Source organism: Protopterus annectens, chromosome 10.part0 (genome assembly GCF_019279795.1).
Source record: "Protopterus annectens isolate FY-2018-M chromosome 10.part0, PAN1.0, whole genome shotgun sequence".
NCBI lineage: Eukaryota > Metazoa > Chordata > Ceratodontiformes > Protopteridae > Protopterus > Protopterus annectens.
Genome location: NC_056744.1, coordinates 1,651,932,253 through 1,651,951,071, shown reverse-complemented (window position 1 = coordinate 1,651,951,071; position 18,819 = coordinate 1,651,932,253). Strand labels below are relative to the sequence as shown.

General features: G+C 41.7%; 1 protein-coding gene across 1 annotated transcript in view; it reads right to left on the bottom strand.

Moving 5' to 3' along the window:
• The window catches only part of LOC122813860 (zinc finger protein 550-like), a 145,907-nt gene that overhangs the window by 90,986 nt on the left and 36,102 nt on the right, over nucleotides 1-18,819 (bottom strand). Inside the window, exon 3 of the mRNA XM_044086399.1 lies at nucleotides 18,382-18,690. Within this exon, the coding sequence (XP_043942334.1) occupies nucleotides 18,382-18,690 (309 nt within the window). The remainder of the gene's footprint in view (nucleotides 1-18,381; nucleotides 18,691-18,819) is intronic.

Genomic DNA, 18,819 nt, shown 5'->3' with positions numbered 1-18,819 from the left:
TTTGTTACTATTTTTTTTAATATATTTTATTATATTGGTAATTGATGTCAAGCTTTTACTGGTTGAATTTGAAATTCTTTGGGCTATTTAAGGACTTGTTGGTTGTTGCATCGGGTTATCTGATGAAGTCTTGGTAGACGAAAACGTGTTGGGAATTGTAAGCGTTAATGTCTGTATTTGGAATAAAGGATTACTATACCGTGGTGCGTGGACTTTGTTTTCCAAACAGCACTCTGTGTTTAAAACTATGTCTGAAAAAGTTTTTAAAGTTTAAAAATGAAAGAGCTTACATCGTACTAAACGTGGTTTGAATATTAAGTTCGGCTGTGTTGGACTCTGCTTTTGCTTTTTGTTTTTATATTCAGTTTTTATTAAAGGAGAGCACCCAAAAGTGGTTTAAAATAATAAAAGTAGACAATCTGTGCAGAGAAAATACAAAAACTACCAGAGTAGAAAAACAGAATGCTCCCTTTGGAATGGCACCAGTTCATGTACCATTAACTACAATACAATGGCAGGAGTTGCTATTTTTGTTACACCATCCTTGGAGTGCAAGCTTGTTGAATCCAAGTTGGTTCTGAAAGTGAAAAACATCAATGGCAACCTTTAAGACTTTCCCCCAGTATGTTTATAGTTAGAAATATTAAGGATTTAATGAAGATTACAGCTGTTTAAAGAAATATTTGACTCTCAAGATTAAAAGAAAAAGGGCCTCAAAGCTTCTCATTGGGGGAGATCACAATATGGTCCTCAATTTATTTCTTAGCTGCTGTACAACCAACACTGAAAGACATATCACATCTCAAACTACCTTAAAACAGGTACGTGGTAGAAATGGAGAAATGAGATATCTGGAGAATTCTACAGTGGTATGAGGATGACTATACCTCAAAGTTTTCCTCAGGTAGATAGAAAATGTTGGAGGTGTGATGGGGAAGAAAGAGGTAACTGTGAAAATGTGTTTTGTGAGTGTAATGAGTTGGAGATTTTAAAAATTCCATACAGCGTTCTCTATATGAAATATTTGGCGAGCAAATGCAATGTAACTAAAGATGTTTTTTTTTTTTTTAGCTGAAACACAGGATCTGAATTTTCTAGACATAGTAAGGCCTTATTAAGTTAAATTCTAGTAGCTTCCAAGAAAGCAATTACTTGAAAATGTAATTCAAAGTCTAAACCAACTGTAGTCGAAATATTGAATATTATAAAAGAAATAAAAGAACTGGAAGAGGGATCTTTACAAAAGGTAGGAGCAAATTGCACATAAATAATAATGTTCAGAAGGAGGAGTGAGGTTTAAGGGAAGGGAAGGGATGAGTTCTGCAATTTTTGTGATGTTGGACTGATGACAGTTACAAAGAAAAGATGTGTGATATATAATTATGTAAATGAAAAAAAATGTTAATACAGTTTCTTTTCCATTAATGTAGGTTTCCCTATGTCTTATCAATAAAGATGTTTTAAAAGAATATATTACACCTTTACAGAACCAGCTGTCAATACTTCAAGCATGCTAGTTCTGGATGGGGACAGAAATCGGTAATCTCCAAGCGAAGTACCTCACGGGCGGTTCTACGCAGCTTTGGGCGGGGAGTGGGCGTTGCTGACATGATTGGCAGGCATCCGAGAATGCATCATGTCAAGAAATGTCAACAGCTAGCACAATCGCAGTAATAGCATGACAAGCTATTATTAACAGTACCTGACACTTCGCTGAAAATAGTGCGTCACATACATACTCACAGTTATATGTTTAGCACCTTATTATATCTGGAAGAAGGTCATTGTGGGTTTCGGAATAAAGAGCTGATCTACTACTAGGAACTTCGCTCTAATAAACTACTTCATACTTTTCCGTTATCGGGGCAACACTTTAAACGCAGTTGCTAAGCTCCGAAGCTACTGTCTTGCCATGTCTTTTTGTGTCTTACTCTAACCAGGTGTGTGTAAAATATTTTGACTGGATATTATTTAAAAAAGGAGACGTCACTTCTACATTTTACTCGCACCTGGTTAGATTAAGATCAAAAAGACATGACAAGACACTGGATTCAGAGCTCAGCGACTGAGTTTAAAGTGCTTCCCTCTTAAGCAGCAGCTGAACAAATCAAATTAAAAAAACTTGCAACCGAAAGTTGGGAAAGCAGAACCTCGGTAAGGCACCGATACTATGCTATATCAAGTACATGTTTACTATTTTAACTCCCGTACATTATTTGTACTTCATAACCATGGTTATTTGCTTTGTCAGAGAAACCCTTTTAAAGCAGTAGTTGCCGACAGCTACCAGATGTTTCATCACAGCTGCCAGATTGTGTTTTTGGAGGATGTGGGTACAGGCGTAGTTGTAATGGGCTGCACAGTGTTTAAATTGAGGAGAAAATCCTTTTTTTGTACTTTGCTGTTTTCGGAGCAACACCTTATACATGGTTGCAGAGCTCCGAATCCTGTGTCTTGTCATGTCTTTTTTGCTGTTCATCTATCCGGGTAACAAGATACTGAATTCGGAGCTTAAAAACCACGTTTAAAGTGTTGCCCCGATAACGGAAAAGTACCGTTAAATGAAATGACATGTGCAATAGCTTACTATGTTTCCGCTGATTTTCTGATATGAAATGCAACGCTCATGTTCTGTACTTTTGCCGCTAAATGGCTTATATGCAATCGTGAATTACAGCTATGATGTACCTGAATGGACTTTTGACATGTTTACATTTGCAATCCTCATTTTCTGTAGTTTTGCTGTGTTTATCATGAATAAAGTGAAAAAAAATTACCGCTATGTGTTCTATGTGTTCGTAGACTTGTACTTGCATTTCTTTCCAATTCAATTTGTTTACATGCTTACATGACATTTTGGAATATATGTACAAACAATTCACCATGTTCTTTAAGGCCGGAAAACATAAATATTCATGAGCGCTTGGCTAGGAGGCGTGTTCGGGGCGGGTTTTGCTACTGCGCATCCTGCGAGGTACTTCACTTGGAGATTACCCAGAAATCTCGTTACAAAGCAAACTTTTTCCTTGTGTCTTTTAATTACCACAAGGCAATCTTTCACAAACTGAGCCCTCCTGACAATGAGGATTACACTCCCCTATGGAAAATTCTTGGGAAACTGGAGATCATAAAAAAGATTAGAGAAAGGTTTAAGTCCTTTATTGAGCTAAACGTTTTATGCAGTTTTCTAAGGCTAAGATGGGAATCTCTCAAGCTAAACTGTGCAGCCTAAGTGCATAGGCTAAGACATGGGTAACAGGTGAACCAGATTCCCATATATGGAAATTGGAAGTAGCAGCAGATTAATCTTGGCCGTAACCACAGCATGTCCACACAGCCCAATACATTGAAAAAACATAAGCTGACATACTTCCAGCTTATTACATCCCAATCAGAAAAGGCTCAGCTTTATCTAAAGTACGTCTCTCTGCAAAGGTGAGCACAAAACGATAACTGCAGAACAGTAAGTACTTCACTATTTTCCTCCCGTTCTGCCTCTCGGCTGCTGTGCGCCCCTGGCTACGGACTCCAACGCTTCCATTAAGCTGTCCATCCTGCCTGTATTATCCTCCTGTGAAAGACTGCCCTGCTGCTGATGACCATCGTCCTTCACCTACCATATCTTCTACCATTCATCTCCTTACTGAGGAACTGAAACTTAATCTCCCTGTGCAGCTGTCCCTCTAAGAAGGAAATAAAATTAAAGAAAGTATGTGTTCCTAATACAACTATGACTATTCTAAAAGTAACTCTGTTGAAAGACCGTTAGATTTTGTATACTCCCTAGCCAGATCATCCAGCAGCCAAAGCCTTTTTCCTTAAATTAATTGCTTGCCCTCCGTTCTTTAAAGCTAACTCCTTCCCCCAGTACCTGTACTTTTCTCAGCCCTGCTACTTTTAGAAGAAGCTACTCCTTGCTATTTTACATTTGTCCACTAGGTGGCACCCTTCCCTCTACCTTACCTCACTGACTTTAATGCTTCCCCTAGGTTTAATTATTTGTAGATCTACTGCCCCTACAATCTTTTTCCTTCCTTCTACCTGTACTCAAACTCTCTTACCCTTCCCTGTCTACTATCCCTTTTGTTGAGATCATTACCTTCTACCTATCCCATACTTACCTACTAAGCCAGCTCTCCACAGATAGTTTTTCTCTGGGATCTCTCCCTCAGTGGGACTACCGCTCCGTTAAGCCCTACTGGGTCACTCCGGCCCCTACCCTACCCCCAATTCCCACCCACCCCCAGTACTTCTAACTTTATACACACCTGAAACTCCTCCCCAATTCCCATCAGCCTATCCCACTCCTTCACCCCTCCCCACCTATACTGCAATTCAATTAGTTGCTCCTCCCCCTTTCTATCCCTTATCTGAATACACTCTCACATATACTTATCTTCCTATCAGCTCCAAACCCTCCCCAATTACTCTATCCTCTCTTCTAAAGTTTATTCCTACTCTGCCCATGTCTCTAGCACATAAACTCACCTCTCTTACATGTCTTATCCTCCTAATAACTCTCTATAATGCAACCTTCTCCACCAAACTACCCTCTTCTTTCTCCTTCCCCACCACCTCCACTCTCTCCCTTCCTCCCCCATTATTACTCCACTTCTTTCCAATATCCCCCTCCCTACTTCAACCTAATCCATTTCATTATTTTAAATTAAAACGCCATACAATCTCTTTAAAACCTTTTGCCACCAAATCTAAACTTTATCTCCCTCTAACTTCATGTCACAATCACAAGAGTCTCCTCCCCTCTCCCTTTACATGGCTAACTCTAGCAGGTGACATACACCCCAACCCTGGTCCCATTAACAATACCTCTCCCACTACCTCCTCCTCTAGAAACAACCAGAAATATCTTAAGTTCATTACCATTAATACCTAGAGTATAAATAATAAAATTACAAACTTCCACACTTGGCTAACTCACACTGTACCTGACATAGTAGCAATCACATAAACCTGGCTAAAACCACACATTACAAACTCTGAAATGATTCCACCTGGCTACCAAGCTCTCAGATCCGATCGCCAAAACAAAAAAGGAGGTGGTGTAGCATTAATATACAACTGCCTGCTGAATCTCTCCCCTTACCAGAATACCATTCCTCAGTTTAATAATGCTCAACTCTAGATCCCCATCCTCAGAAGGGCAAGGGAGACTTGAACCTTGACACAGTTTATAATAGAAGCGTGCTGGAGAGACAGATTCATCACCCAGAGACCTGTGGAACAAAATCCCAGTACATGTGAGGCAGAGCACCTCGCTGGCCTTGTTCAAGAGGAATCTTGACCAATGGATGGGAGATCGCAGATATACCCCATGGATTACTTCAGTGTCACTACAGGCACAGCAAAATAATAGGCATAGTTTATTCAAACTAAAGGGGGCTTATGCAGATAGCCTAGTAGGAACCTATGAACCTATGAACTAACCATTGGAATCCTCAAAATGAACAACTTTAAAAGTATCTGTATTATAGCCATTTACATTCCCCCTGGTGAAAACATCGCGACCCTAGAAAATATTCTCTTATGGGCTTCAAAAAATATCAAACTTGGGACTTACATTCTAGGTGATGTCAACAGTGACTGGAATAAAATTAATAACAATACTCCCACTCTCTTTATTAATCTTTATAACTTTACTCAACTAATAAACATCATTACTAAACCCAACAAAAATAACCCACCAGGGTCCATCCTGGACTGGATCCTAGTCAGCCATCCTAATAAGATCTCCAACTCTGTTATTTTACTTCATTCAATAAGTGACCATCTTCCAGCCTTTATTCTCCGAGCTGCCCAACACCTCCCTCACCAACACCAATATTCCCATACTCGCAATCTCACTAATTTTAACCCCTCTATATTCTCTGAAACCCTTAAACTAACTGGGATATAGGTTCATAGTTTCATACTAGGCTATCTGCCCTAGGGCATTTATAAGCCTAGCCAGAGTGTGTGTGGCTTTCACCACCCCTTAGGATGAGAATACTATACCCATTAGTTTGCTGTGCCTCTGTCCAGCAGTGACACAGAGATGATTCCCGGGGTAAACCTACGATCTCCCATCCACTAGTCAAGATTTCTCTTGAACAGAGTCAGTGAAGGGCTCTGCCTCACATGGACTGGGATTCTGTTCCATAGTGTAGGGAGTCTCTGGGTGATGAATCTGTCCCTCCAGCACGTCCTATTTATATCCGTGTTGAGGTTTAAGTCTCTTGCTCTCGTGGCTCTGGTGGATTTGGATTTTTTGAGGTGGAGCATGTCCACTAATTCCGGGTTGGACATGGCCTTGTATGTCAGGCACAGATCACCTCTGAGCAGACGGTATGCGACTGAATAGAGCTGGAGTTTCTTCAGTCGGGCAGCGATGACATATGTTTGAGCCCTTTATCCTTTTGGTGAGGAACTTTTGGGGTCTTTCCAACTGCTGCAGGTGTCGGGTAAGGTACATTCCGAATGGGGCGTTGTACTCAATCATTGGTCTGATAAGTGAAGAGTACAGGGGTACAATGACCTCTCCTGATCTGGATGTGAATCCCTTCATGATCAGGTGGGCAATGTAGAAGGTCTTCCTAACCACTTTGGCAATGTGAGTGTCAAAATAGTGGTTACTGTCAACTTGGGTCCCCAGGCCCCTGATAACGTCTTCCGTGTTTAATGGATTACCACCTATGTGGTAATTAGGGGTTACCTTGTTTTTCCCAAAGGGTATGACTATACATTTTTTGGCATTTAGCTTAAGGCCATGGCTCTGGCACCAGTTATCCATTTCTATGAGACCTCTCTGCAGGATGTCTGTGTTTGTTGGAGTGTCAATTATGGTGCCCAGTTTGCAGTCATCTGCAAATTTTGTCAGCCAAAATCCTCCAATGTTTGCCTGTACTTCAGATAAATAAATGCCGAACAAGAGGGGGCCCAGGACTGAGCCCTGTGGGACACCGCTCGTGACCGGCTTAGAGTCTGACATGGCACCAGCAACTCTAACCCTGTGGGTTCTGTCCTTGAGCCAGTTTGCAACCCATCTTGTGACATACGGGTTTACATCTAAGCTGGTGAGCTTTTCTATGATGCCTGAGTGGGGTATTGTGTCGAACGCTTTTGCTAGGTCAAGGTAGGCTGTGTGAACTGCCTTACCCTCATCAATAGCCTTAGTGACTGTTTCGAAAAAGTCGACCAAGTTTAAGAGGCAGGATCTGCCCTTGACAAAGCCAAATTGGGTAGGATCCAGTGTCTGTAGGTCCCCAATGTCTTTATTTATGAGTTCCATTATGATCCTCTCCATAGCTTTGCAGACAAGGCTCGTCAAGCTTATGGGGCGGTAATTTCCAGGGTCCGTAGAAGCACCGCCTTTGTGGAGTGGGACCACAGTTGCCGTATGCCATTCTTTGGAGTCGTATCCTGTAGTAAGGCTAAGATTAAACAGCAGCCTTATGTGTGGGTTTAGTTCCTCATTGAGTTCGTGTAGCACACAGCCGGGGACACCGTCCGGTCCCATTGATGTTGTGTTTTTTGCTTTAGAGAGAGCTCTCACCTGGGCATCTGAGATGTTTGGGAGGCTAGACTCTGGTGGGATAGATATTTCTCCTTTTGGGGGGAGGGAGGGGAGAAATTTGCACTGAACCTGTCTGCCAGTATGTTGGCAATGTCTGTGGGTTCAGTGATTTTTGTATCATTTTGGACGAATTCTGAGCATATCTGGGAGTTTCCACCCAGGTTTCTAACATAGCTAAAGAAGGCCTTATGATTGTCTTTTGTGTCATTAGCGATTTTTCTCTCAAAGTTGGCCTTGGATGATTTTATGAGTGATCGTAGTTTTTTGCTAGTAGTGATCAGAGATGCCTTCCCTTTTAGGGATTTTGCTCTGTCATGTAGTAGCGTTCTCCTTTTGTTGTAGAGTTTGTTTATGGCTGGGATCCACCAGACTGGGCGCCTGCCTTTGGTGGAAAGGGTCTTGATTTTATTAGGGATTGCTTGATCCATACATTCCTGGAGGTGCTCGTAGAAGGCATTTGTAAGGGTTTCAGCAGCGTGGGTTGTGGTTTCCACTGGCTCGGGGGCCTTGAAGGATACCACTCCAGTCTTAAGAAGTGTGAAGTTTGCTTTTGAGAAGTTCTTCACTGTGGTCTTTTGCTGGGGTTGGGGCGGGATGTGGATCTCCAGTGAGATTAATTTATGGTCTGATCTCACCAATGAGGGATATACTTCGGTATGGAGCATTTTGTCCCCATGTTTGTGATGATCAGGTCTAGTATATTTTCTCCTCTTGTGGGAATGGTGACTAGTTGTTCCATAGCATTTGAGTTTATGAACTCCAGGAACCTTTGGGCTAGGGTGCTGGGGCTTGAGTAATGTTCCCAGTCTATGTTTGGGTAGTTGAAGTCACCCAATATGATGGTGTTTGGAGAGACATTCATACTCTCCAGTGTCTTCAGGAAGGCTGTGTGGGTTTCCTGAGTTTGAGAGGGTGGTCTGTAGCATGCTACAAACTGTAGGGCAGTTTTACCTATGGTTAATTGCACCTGGATGGTCTCCGATGCTTCGTGCGTTGCCACTAACCTGGAGGTGTGGGTATCCTTTATGAATATGGATACTCCCCCTCCTTTTGTGGTTCGGTCTGGATTTTGGGGCTGGAACGCATGATATGAGGTATAACCTGATAGTGCTGGGGTGCTCTCAGGAGCCTTGAACCAGGTTACAGCACAGACATCGATGTTCTCCATACTGAGGAGGGCTTCGAGGGCGTGCATATTGAGGTTTAGACTTCTGGCATTGAGCAGTATTACCCTTAGTTTTTCTCCATTTTTGTTTTCTAGGGTGGTAGGTTTATCATTTGAGCCTTGCCTAAAAAAGGCACTATGGGGGTGGCAAGAGCCTTTGCCAATATCCGGAAGCCCAGGGGTGACAGGTGCAAGCCGTCCCTTGCGAAGCAGCGTGGCTTGTCAAGCATGTCATCCCAGGCAGACAGACATTGGATCCCCTTAGAATGACACCAGTAATTAAGCCAATTATTAAAGCTGATCATTTTGTCTCTGTATTGTGGCATCATTCTTGGTGAGGGTAGGATACTGCTCAGGGTCAGGGTCATACCGGCCTGGGCTACATAATCTAAGAGCTCCTCTATGTCTCTTTTCATGTAGTCCAGGGAGGTGCATCTCAGGTGGCCCACACCGGCATGGACAATGACTGAGTCATACTTGTACTTGCTGTGGAGTGACCTGAGTGCTTGTGTTATGTGGCGGATTCTAGCGCCTGACAGGCAGCTTACTGTGATCTTTTCCTTGTTCAGTCTGGTGAGTGGGACGTCAGTGTGTCTGACTATGGAGTCACCTATAACAAGTGTGTCTGGCATTGTGTTTGGCCTTAAGGGCTGTGACTGTTTAGCACACTGACTTTGAGAACTATGTGTTGCATGTCTTATGTCTTGAGGTGGCAGTTGCTTGGGTGTCTGCTTTGGAGGCCTCTGTAGTTTTGGTAGATTTTTGATCAGTGCCTGCCAGTATGTCTTTGTGTGTTTATGTGTTTGTTTTGCAGTTGTGATAGTTCTATGTGAAACTGGGTCTGTGGTGTGCGTGGTTTCCTTCTCCTCCTGTCTGGTCTTGCCAGTCTTGAGTTGAGAGAGCTCAGCCTCCAGTTTGGCTATATAGTTGCATCTCTCACATGTATTTGTGTTTTGTGGGAGAAGGAGTGGGTTGTCTGTGTACATGAGGCAATTGTAACATTGCCTCAAGATGCCCAGATTCACCAGCTGAACAGGAGAGGACGCTAGCAACTGACCCTTCGACATGCTAGAAAAAGTGAAAAAGTTTGCTGTGTAACTTAGTCAAGGGACCTATAGGAAATGGGTACTCAAGGGGATTCTAGGCTAATGTAGTACTTTGTTTAGTATATAAGTACTTTAGCTATATAAAAATGCTTTAGGAGCAAGTGCTGAGCTTTTTGAGATGGAGAATAGACTGTTTAGATTGCAAGTAGAGAAGTTCTAAGGGAAAAATTGAAGAGAGCAGACTTTCTGGAGCCAGAAATAGTTTAACCTTGTTTAACGGCTGCCCGATGGTGCTCTATGGGCAACTCCGCTAAATCACGCAAAAGCACGCTAAAGCGGGCTTTATTACAGGGGGCTGAAAAGAGCTAGGAATTGACCCAAAATGGCCAATAGACTACAAGTTTCTGGCTGGAACCACTCCTCTAGGGACAAATAGGCTGCTCAGTGCTCCCCACTCCCACTGGTGAACAAAGACGCTTCCTTTTATCCAAATAAGGATATGGAATAGCACAGGAACCAAGACAAAACCCAGAGATCAGCAAACTCTGAAGACTGGATTATTCTAGTTCAGTAAGGCGGGAAAACAAGATTTTTTTTTTGTCTTTTTTGCAGAAAACAAGAGGAAAAACAGACCGTAAATGCTATAAATGCTTTTAAACGGCTAGCGCACTTGATTTTGTTAGCCTACAGGTAAAATTAAGCAACAAATAACTTTTTTAAAAGTGCAAAACAGTTAATCAACACAAAAACAGTTTAAATAAAATGCAGAGCTGTATAAACAGGCGAAAATGCAGTCGCTAAGCAGTAAATAATCAAAAAGCCAGAAAAAAAATGCTTAAATCAGGAAAAAGTCACTCTTTTGCTCTCTGCTGCTTGTAGAACTCTGCAGGACACCACGAGGAGCGGTGCTGAGTTGAATACGTTTAAAAAGCTGCTAAAGCGGGCCTTATTACAGGGGGCTGAAAAGAGCTAGGAATTTACCCAAAATGGCCAAAAGACTACAAGTTTCTGGCTAGAACCACTCCTCTAGGGACAAATAGGCTGCTTAGTGCTCCCCACTCCCACTGGTGAACAAAGACGCTTCCTTTTATCCAAATAAGGATATGGAATAGCGCAGGAACCAAGACAAAGCCCAGAGATCAGCAAACTCTGAAGACTGGACTATTCTAGTTCAGTAAGGCGGGAAAACAAGATTTTTTTTTTGTTGTTGTTTTTTATCCTTAAAACTCTTCCTCTAGATGACGCAGTGGTAAGCTTCAATACTACCTTCCTTAAAATCCTAAACTCTCAAGCCACACCGCGAACAAAACGAATAAAACAAAACTCTGCCCCTTGGCTAACTAAGGACACTAAAACTCTTATGCATCAAAGGGACAAAACCTGGAAAATTTATAACAAAAATAAACACCCAGATACACTCCTTCAATATAAGCAACTCCGCAATCTAACCAAAAAACTTATCACAAAAGATAAAAAATCCTACTACACTAAACTACAGTCTACCCTCTCAAAAGATCCCAAAAAATTCTGGAATTCCATTAACTCCCTCTTACACCCAGGCTCCAAATCCAATCCCTGTCCCGACAACAACAAGATCGACACAGAAATTGCATCCCTTTTTAACTCTTTTACCAATTCTATAGCCGAATTGACCAAAACCTTCTCGAAATCTACACCCTGTCCTCCAGGGCTATTGCTTAATTCAGGAAATACTTGCCTCACAGGGAAAGACCACCAGTTATTGGAGAGCCCACATTCTGCCTCTCCGCAGTCATCGTGGGATTAGTGCTTCTGTTTTCTCCTGGTGAGAGAAGGTTTACAGGGACATTATTTCCTAGAGACTGCTGATCACCAGAAAGCCTAATAACTGCTTAATAGGTGACAGCTTGGAATTTGTGCTTATATTGTTATCCTGGTGAGAGAAGGAGCAGACTGCACTGATTCCTGACTATTTCTGGTTGGACAGTGAGTGTGTGGTTGCTATTCGTGGCATCTACCACAAAAAGGCTACAAGCTTACAGACCCCTGCATCATCTGGTACAAGACTGTGGATCACCAAACAGACCATGGCCTGCTTCTCTTCTTGGGTTTGGTGGTAACATTTTGCTTCTGGTGAGAGAAGAAGCAAAGGAGTATTGTATCCCAAAAGAGTGAAGCTGTACTGAGACCAGCATTACTAGTAGTCAGGCAGTAGCCATTCATGTGACTCCCCTCTTTGCATTATTCTTGACAAGCTAATTCTTTGTTTTCAGTAAGTACTGCTTGATTTTTTTCTAACGTCAGAAAATCTGCCTAAATACTTAATCCTTACATTTTCAGGACCTACTTATTAGGTTTCCCTCAAGTGTTTGGCAGTGCTCTGTACAGACTGACACCTTGAATGACATTTTTCCTGTAAAAGCACAATTGAAATTTCTCCAATACCTACTTGCAGAAAGGACAACTAGTTTGTAGTGACATGCACTGTCCACATAGCTGCAAACCATATACCCCTAACAGTCATTGATATTCTCACGCCAACTAATTAATAAAAAAAAGGGTCTGTTGCCATGGATATGAATCCGTTACCGGCTTGGTAGATATGGGCATTCCAAGGCAATGTAGAAATTGTCTCTTGTATACTGACAACCAGTTAATTCTAACACAAACTGATATGGTATGCGAGAGATGTATTTACACAATATCACTGGAGGCAACCCTCTCACATAAAAGTACTCCTAATGTCAATAAGGTTGTCAGTAGTACACACACTGCACCAATCACACACTACTCAAAGCAAACATACAGACCCACATATGCTGAGGCACTTGCATGTAATCTTTTCTAAACCACAAAGGCCTCCTTCATGAAGCATACATAACAAATACCCTCAGCAGCCCCAAATGCGCATTTTCAAAACAACACCCACATCAACGCATAGAGCTACATCTCATGGAGCCTTTACCTCTAAGCTCATAAGGCAAGTCACCACACAATCCAACACTCTAATCACTGGAGACTCCTTTGTGAAACACACTGATGCCCCTCTCACCAGTCTGAGTAAAGAGAAAGTTACGGTCAGTTGCTTATCACGGGCTAGGATCTACCACATTATGCATGCACTCAGGTCACTGGAACACAATTACCAATATGACTCAGTCATAGTCCATTTGGAAATAAATGACCAGAGATGTACCTCCCTAGAATATATGAAGACAGACATCATGGGAGCTCTTGAAATGTGTGTCTTCGGCTGGTATGAGCCTAGGATTGAGCAGCATTTTACCTTCTCCAAGGATGATGCCACAATATGAACAAAAGATAATTGACTTTAATAACTGGTTTAGTTTCTGGTGTCATTATATGGGGGTGCAATATTTGTCAGCATGGAAGGAGATGGTCAACAGACCACGCTGCTTTGCCAGGGATGGTCTGCACCTCTCCCCTCTAGGCTTTCAAATATTAGCTAAAATATTGTCTTCCCCCATAGTGCCTTTTTAGACAATGCCAAACTGAAGTACTTCCGACACAGCAAATCAAAACCAAGAAAATCTTAAAGTACTACTGCTCAGTGCTAGGAGTCTAAACAAAAAACTCCACTCCCTAGAAGCTCTCTTTACCCTAGACAATGCCAATGTATGTGCGGTCACTGAGACATGGTTTAAAGGCGCGGAGAGCACACCAACAGTGCAAGGTTATAATGCCTTCCACACATTTTGCCCAGCTACGTCACAGGCAGGGACTAAAGGTGGAGGTGTCTCTATTTACATCAAAAATAAATATACTTCAAGGCTGGTCAAACAGGACAATGCACTTGAGCTGCTCCATGTTCAAATCACCATAGGTAAAATCTAATACCACTTCTTTGCAAGCTACAGGTCCCCCTCTGACACAGGAAACCCAATACCATATTCTTGGGTGACTTTAATCACCCCAATATTAACTGGGAATCCTACACCACACCAAACATACATACATGCACAGAGATTCTTGGATTTTGTAAGCACAAACTCCATGGCCCAGATAGTCAATACACCAACCACGGGTGTAACCATACTGGATCTTGTCCTCACTAATACGGGAGACTGCTACACACCCCAAAACTGTTATGCCTTCCTGGTAAGGTCAGACCACAAAATGGTCTCCTTTGAAGTAAAAATAAAACCTGGACCCCCACCTACACCTGGAATACTCAGGAACTATTCTAAGACTAACTACCTGCTATGAAGTGAGAACCTGGCAAAAGTTTAAGCCCCCATAAACCCCGAGAACACTTCTGCCTGTGCAGAGCTGTTCACAGAAATCCTGTGCAAGCATGTTAATAGCTGTAAAGAGAAAACTGTACCAACCAGGAAGAAGTACAGAACTAACTCAAAAAACAAGCTACCCTGGTGGAATCACAAAATCAATTGATTGTATAGCAGGCGGAAAAAATCATCTTTAGCTATGTCCGCAACCTCAATGACAATACACAATTGTGTGCAGAGCTCATTGTAAATGGAGCCACCTATACTGAGCCAGAAGATACAACAAATCTCCTGGCTGATAAATTCAGCTCCAACTTTACTCCCCTCTCCCCCTCAACCTTCCCTTAGGAAATATCATCAAATATAACTCCCCTAATAAAAGTATCATACAGTTCTCTAAGACCAAGAACACTGCATCAATGGGCTGAGACAGTATCCCAGGATGCCTTCTAAACAGCATGAAACATGACCTATCAGGGCTTCTGGAATTACTATTTAACTGTAATCTCCAGACAAGCTTTGTGCCTCATGAATGGAGAAAGGCAACAGTCATCGCTCTGCACAAAGGTGGGCCATATACAGACCCATAGGTCTCACTAGTCTTATTTGTAAAATCATGGAAAGAATTATTATGGAGATGATCAATACAGATATAGTAAACCTCCAGACACTGGACCCAACCCACTTTGGTTATAACAAGGCCAAAACGTGTCCACTCAACCTGGTGGACTTCTTCAATGGATGAGGGTAAAATCATTCATTCTGCCTATCTTGACCTGGCCAAGGTATTTGAGATAATAACCCACTCGGGCATTGCTGACAAACTCAAGAGGTTAGGTACAAACCTGTATGTCAACCGGTGGATAGCCAGCTGGCTCACAGACAGGACTCAGGAAGTTAGAATTGAAAAAGTCTACCTCTACAAAGAGGCCAGTCACAATAGGAGCCCCTCAGGGATCAGTCATTGGACTGCTCCTTTTTGGCATTTACTTCTCAGAAGTCAAGGCCAATGTCAGTGGTCTCTGGCTGACTAACTTTGCAGATGATTGCAAATTAGGAACGGCCATTGAATCTCACACTGACATAGATGTTCCCCAGGAGGGGCTGACAGACAAACAACCGGTGTCAAAGCCATGGACTAAAACTAAATGCCAAGAAATGCATAACAGTATCCTTTAAAAAGTCATCGATCTTCCTGTTAACTATCATACTGACAACACACCCCTTAGAACTGACCCAGTAGTCAGGGACTTAGGGACACACAAATAGTTATCTAGCCTTTGATCATCACGTGTCTACAGTAAGGAAATCATTCTATACTGCGCAACTTATAAACAAGGGTATGGCATCCAAGTCCAAGGAAGTCATTGTTCCACTGTATTTGGCATTCATCAGCCCTATCATTGAGTAGAATGCCCCCTTTGATATGTACCTAACCAGACATATCCAGCCACTGGAATGTCCATGGAGGTTCCTCACTAAGAGAATGCAGGGCTTAAGTAATATGTCCTATGCAGACCACCTCAAGGCCCTATCCCTGTACTCCTTCCCCTTACAAGCTTTTGAAGGGAGATCTATGCCTGGCATACAGGGCATCGTCATAGCTCACTCTGATGGACCTCCTGCATATCGACAAAACAAACAGCACTAGAATTACCTGTTCTAAAGACTTAAACCTTGCCTGTGACATAAATAGGACCTGCTAGAGAGATAGATATGTATCCCAGAGACTACCCTGTTTATGGAACAGGGTCCCCATCCATGTGAAGCAGAGTTCCTCCCTAACCCAATTCAAGTGCAACTTGGACAATTGGATGGGAAACCGGAAGTTCATCCCTGGTTTGGCACCTATGTTCATAGGTTCATAGGTTTATACTAGGCTATCTGCCCTAAGGCATTTATAAGCCTAGCCCAGAGTTTTTGTGGCTTACGCCACCCCTTATGTTAAAAAATACTATGCCCATTAGTTTGTTGTGCCTCTGTCCAGCAGTGACACAGAGATGATTCCCAGGGTTAAACATTTTTAAAGCATCACAGGTGTTGAACCCTGGACCATGCACACTATAGCCATGGGACTTACCACTAAGCCATCTGAGCTGTATGTCTGTAATGGACACAAATAACCTGTAAATGGTTCATCTCCCAGGCCCACGGTTAGGGTATCAGAGCTAGTCAGAGATTTGGGGTGCACAGCTAGGCTTAAAAAGGCCCTTGTGGTCATTAGCTTAGTAAACATCTATAAACCAATGAATAATTCTCCTAATCAGTGGGAACTTGGGGCAGATGGATTAAGCACTGATCATATGTATACCACTAATGTACGTGCAGGGCCTACAGAGTATATTAAACCCCACCACTGCCATCCGTCCTGATTCTGAGAAGACATTCGTTACCATTAACTGGCAGTATTGTTGGCACACATTCTCCAATACATGGGATTTTTCTCCTCCTTTGTGCAAACTATATGGGTTTTATATACATCCCAGGAGCTCAAATGCTGGTGAACTGCTCAGCCTCTACCACCCTTTGGTTAAACAGGGGTACAAGAAAGGGGTGCCTAGTGTCCCAAACACTTTCTTCTAGCAAATAAACTCTGGACAGACTTTTAAATAATAATACACTCAACGGTAACACTTCACAGAATATTCATACCAGCATGCCATGTTTTGCTGAGGTTCAAACACAATACCCTACACACAGAATATCTGTCTTCTGCTTTTTCATTTATGAAGCTATGTAAGCATATCAGATCTAAATTTAAATTTATAGAAGTCAGAAATATTTGCTAAAAACCTAGCAACATTAGCTTTGAAAAAAGGCTGACATAAAAGTTGCTCTAAATTGGGGAAACAGTCCCTTTAAGCACCTGAATATCTAAATGCATGCTAATGCAATGACCAGATTGGATTTGAAGTTGAAGTGAATATAGGATGAATCCTTTATTTGGGTAAATCCATGGTAATGACTGCAGCTGCCTCTGTTTGGAAGAGTACCTACCTAGTCACCAAAATGTTACAGGTTCCTTTGTTGTTTCATGTCTTTAGGCAAACACCTAGTATTTTCAATTACACTCATTTGTCTAGAGTCTTTAACATATCTTCGCAATTCATAAGGGAAGCCAAGAGGCAGCAACTAAAGAGGTCTACGATGCTCACTCATGTTCATCTCTTGGTTAGAGAGACTCCAACACTGGAAATTGCATGCTATTGCTTTTACACTTCTCAATTAGAAAACAAACCATCCCCAATATGGGTGAAGACAGAAGCTAGGTTTCTTAACACTGACTCTCCCTGGGCTATTGCTTAATTCAGGAAATACTTGCCTTACAGAGAAAGTACTGGTTCCTCTACTAGTAGCAATTTATAAAGCCTCGTCTAAACTTTATTTATGGCTGAAGAATCCCAGATGAAAACATACTTCACTAAACACTATGACAATAATGGCAAAAGTTTTCCATTACATACCTCTCAATTGTCACTATTTTGAAGCAGCAGTCCTAGTTTTGGTCCCAGTTTATCCCAGGACACGATGTACCTACTTTTGGAGGTATGTCCCTATTTTCATGCTGGATTTACCCCTTCACAAAATTTCAGAATCTCCCCAATCAAACATTATTTTTGACTGAACTTTATTTTGAAATTTGCAATACAGATTTTCTACTGTCTCTCTGATGATGTGTTTTTTAAAAATGTATTTCTAAATATTATCCCACATTCGTACTGGAAGCAGAAAGGTTATTTGTATTCAAATTTGCCCAGTTTTTTGGAAGGATGTATCTTCTGTTCAAGGGTCTTTGTGACTATTTTCAATGTCTGAAGGTAAAGAGGTGTGAGTATGACTCTGTACCCAGAGTTAAATGTACTAGCCTCAAGTCATTATAACCTCAGAGCTATATTAAATTAGGGGGAAATGAGGGGACAGAATCTCAAAAGTGAAAGACTTGGGGGGACTCTATATGTGATGTTTTTTTCAAAGGCATTCCCTCTCTCCAAGTTTTTATGGTGCCAAATCACATGTCATTGGCATGTACTTCACCTCACTGGTGTTAAACATCATCTAATAAATCACTGACAAATACATTTTGAATTTGTTGCAGAGGTATACTATAATAAAACATTATTTTATGTTAATTGGAATAATTCATGGAAGGATTCATAAATAAATGGCAAATTTAGTTATATAGGCAATACTGTTTCATATGTGCAAAGAGAATGAAATAAAATGTAAATAACTATTTCACAATTATGCAAATTACTTTGCAAAATTTTACTGTGATGATATGGTACTCTCAAAAATTTTATCTTACCTGTCACACATCCTCTCACCCCCCCCCCCCCCAAAATGTGCAAAATCAGTAATGAAAGACAGGCTTACCGTAAGGAAACCAACAGCTTTATGTTGTCTGATGGGCGTAATATCAGCTTGAATGGGTACACATGTGTCTTTCTTGCCTTTTAGAACTTTTGCCTCTTTATTCTTGAGATCAGAGTCAGCACTGGACACTACCAGATGGGAGGATAAAACATCACATTTAATGCGTTCAAGATTATCTTCCATTTCTTTCAGAATGTTTGATGCTTCATTCTTAAGCTGCTGGATGAGTTTTTGCTCCTTATCTTGCAGAAACTGGTGAAGTTTTGCAAATTCTTGTGAAATGTATTGTTCCAAACAAAACACATCTTCCTGGCAAACAATGAATACATAAAGAGGCAAGATTAATTCATGTACATGACAATATCATCTGCATCCAGGCATTTTCCTTATAAAACAAAATGAGTACAGACCAGCCCGTTAACACAGAGGTAAGGCATC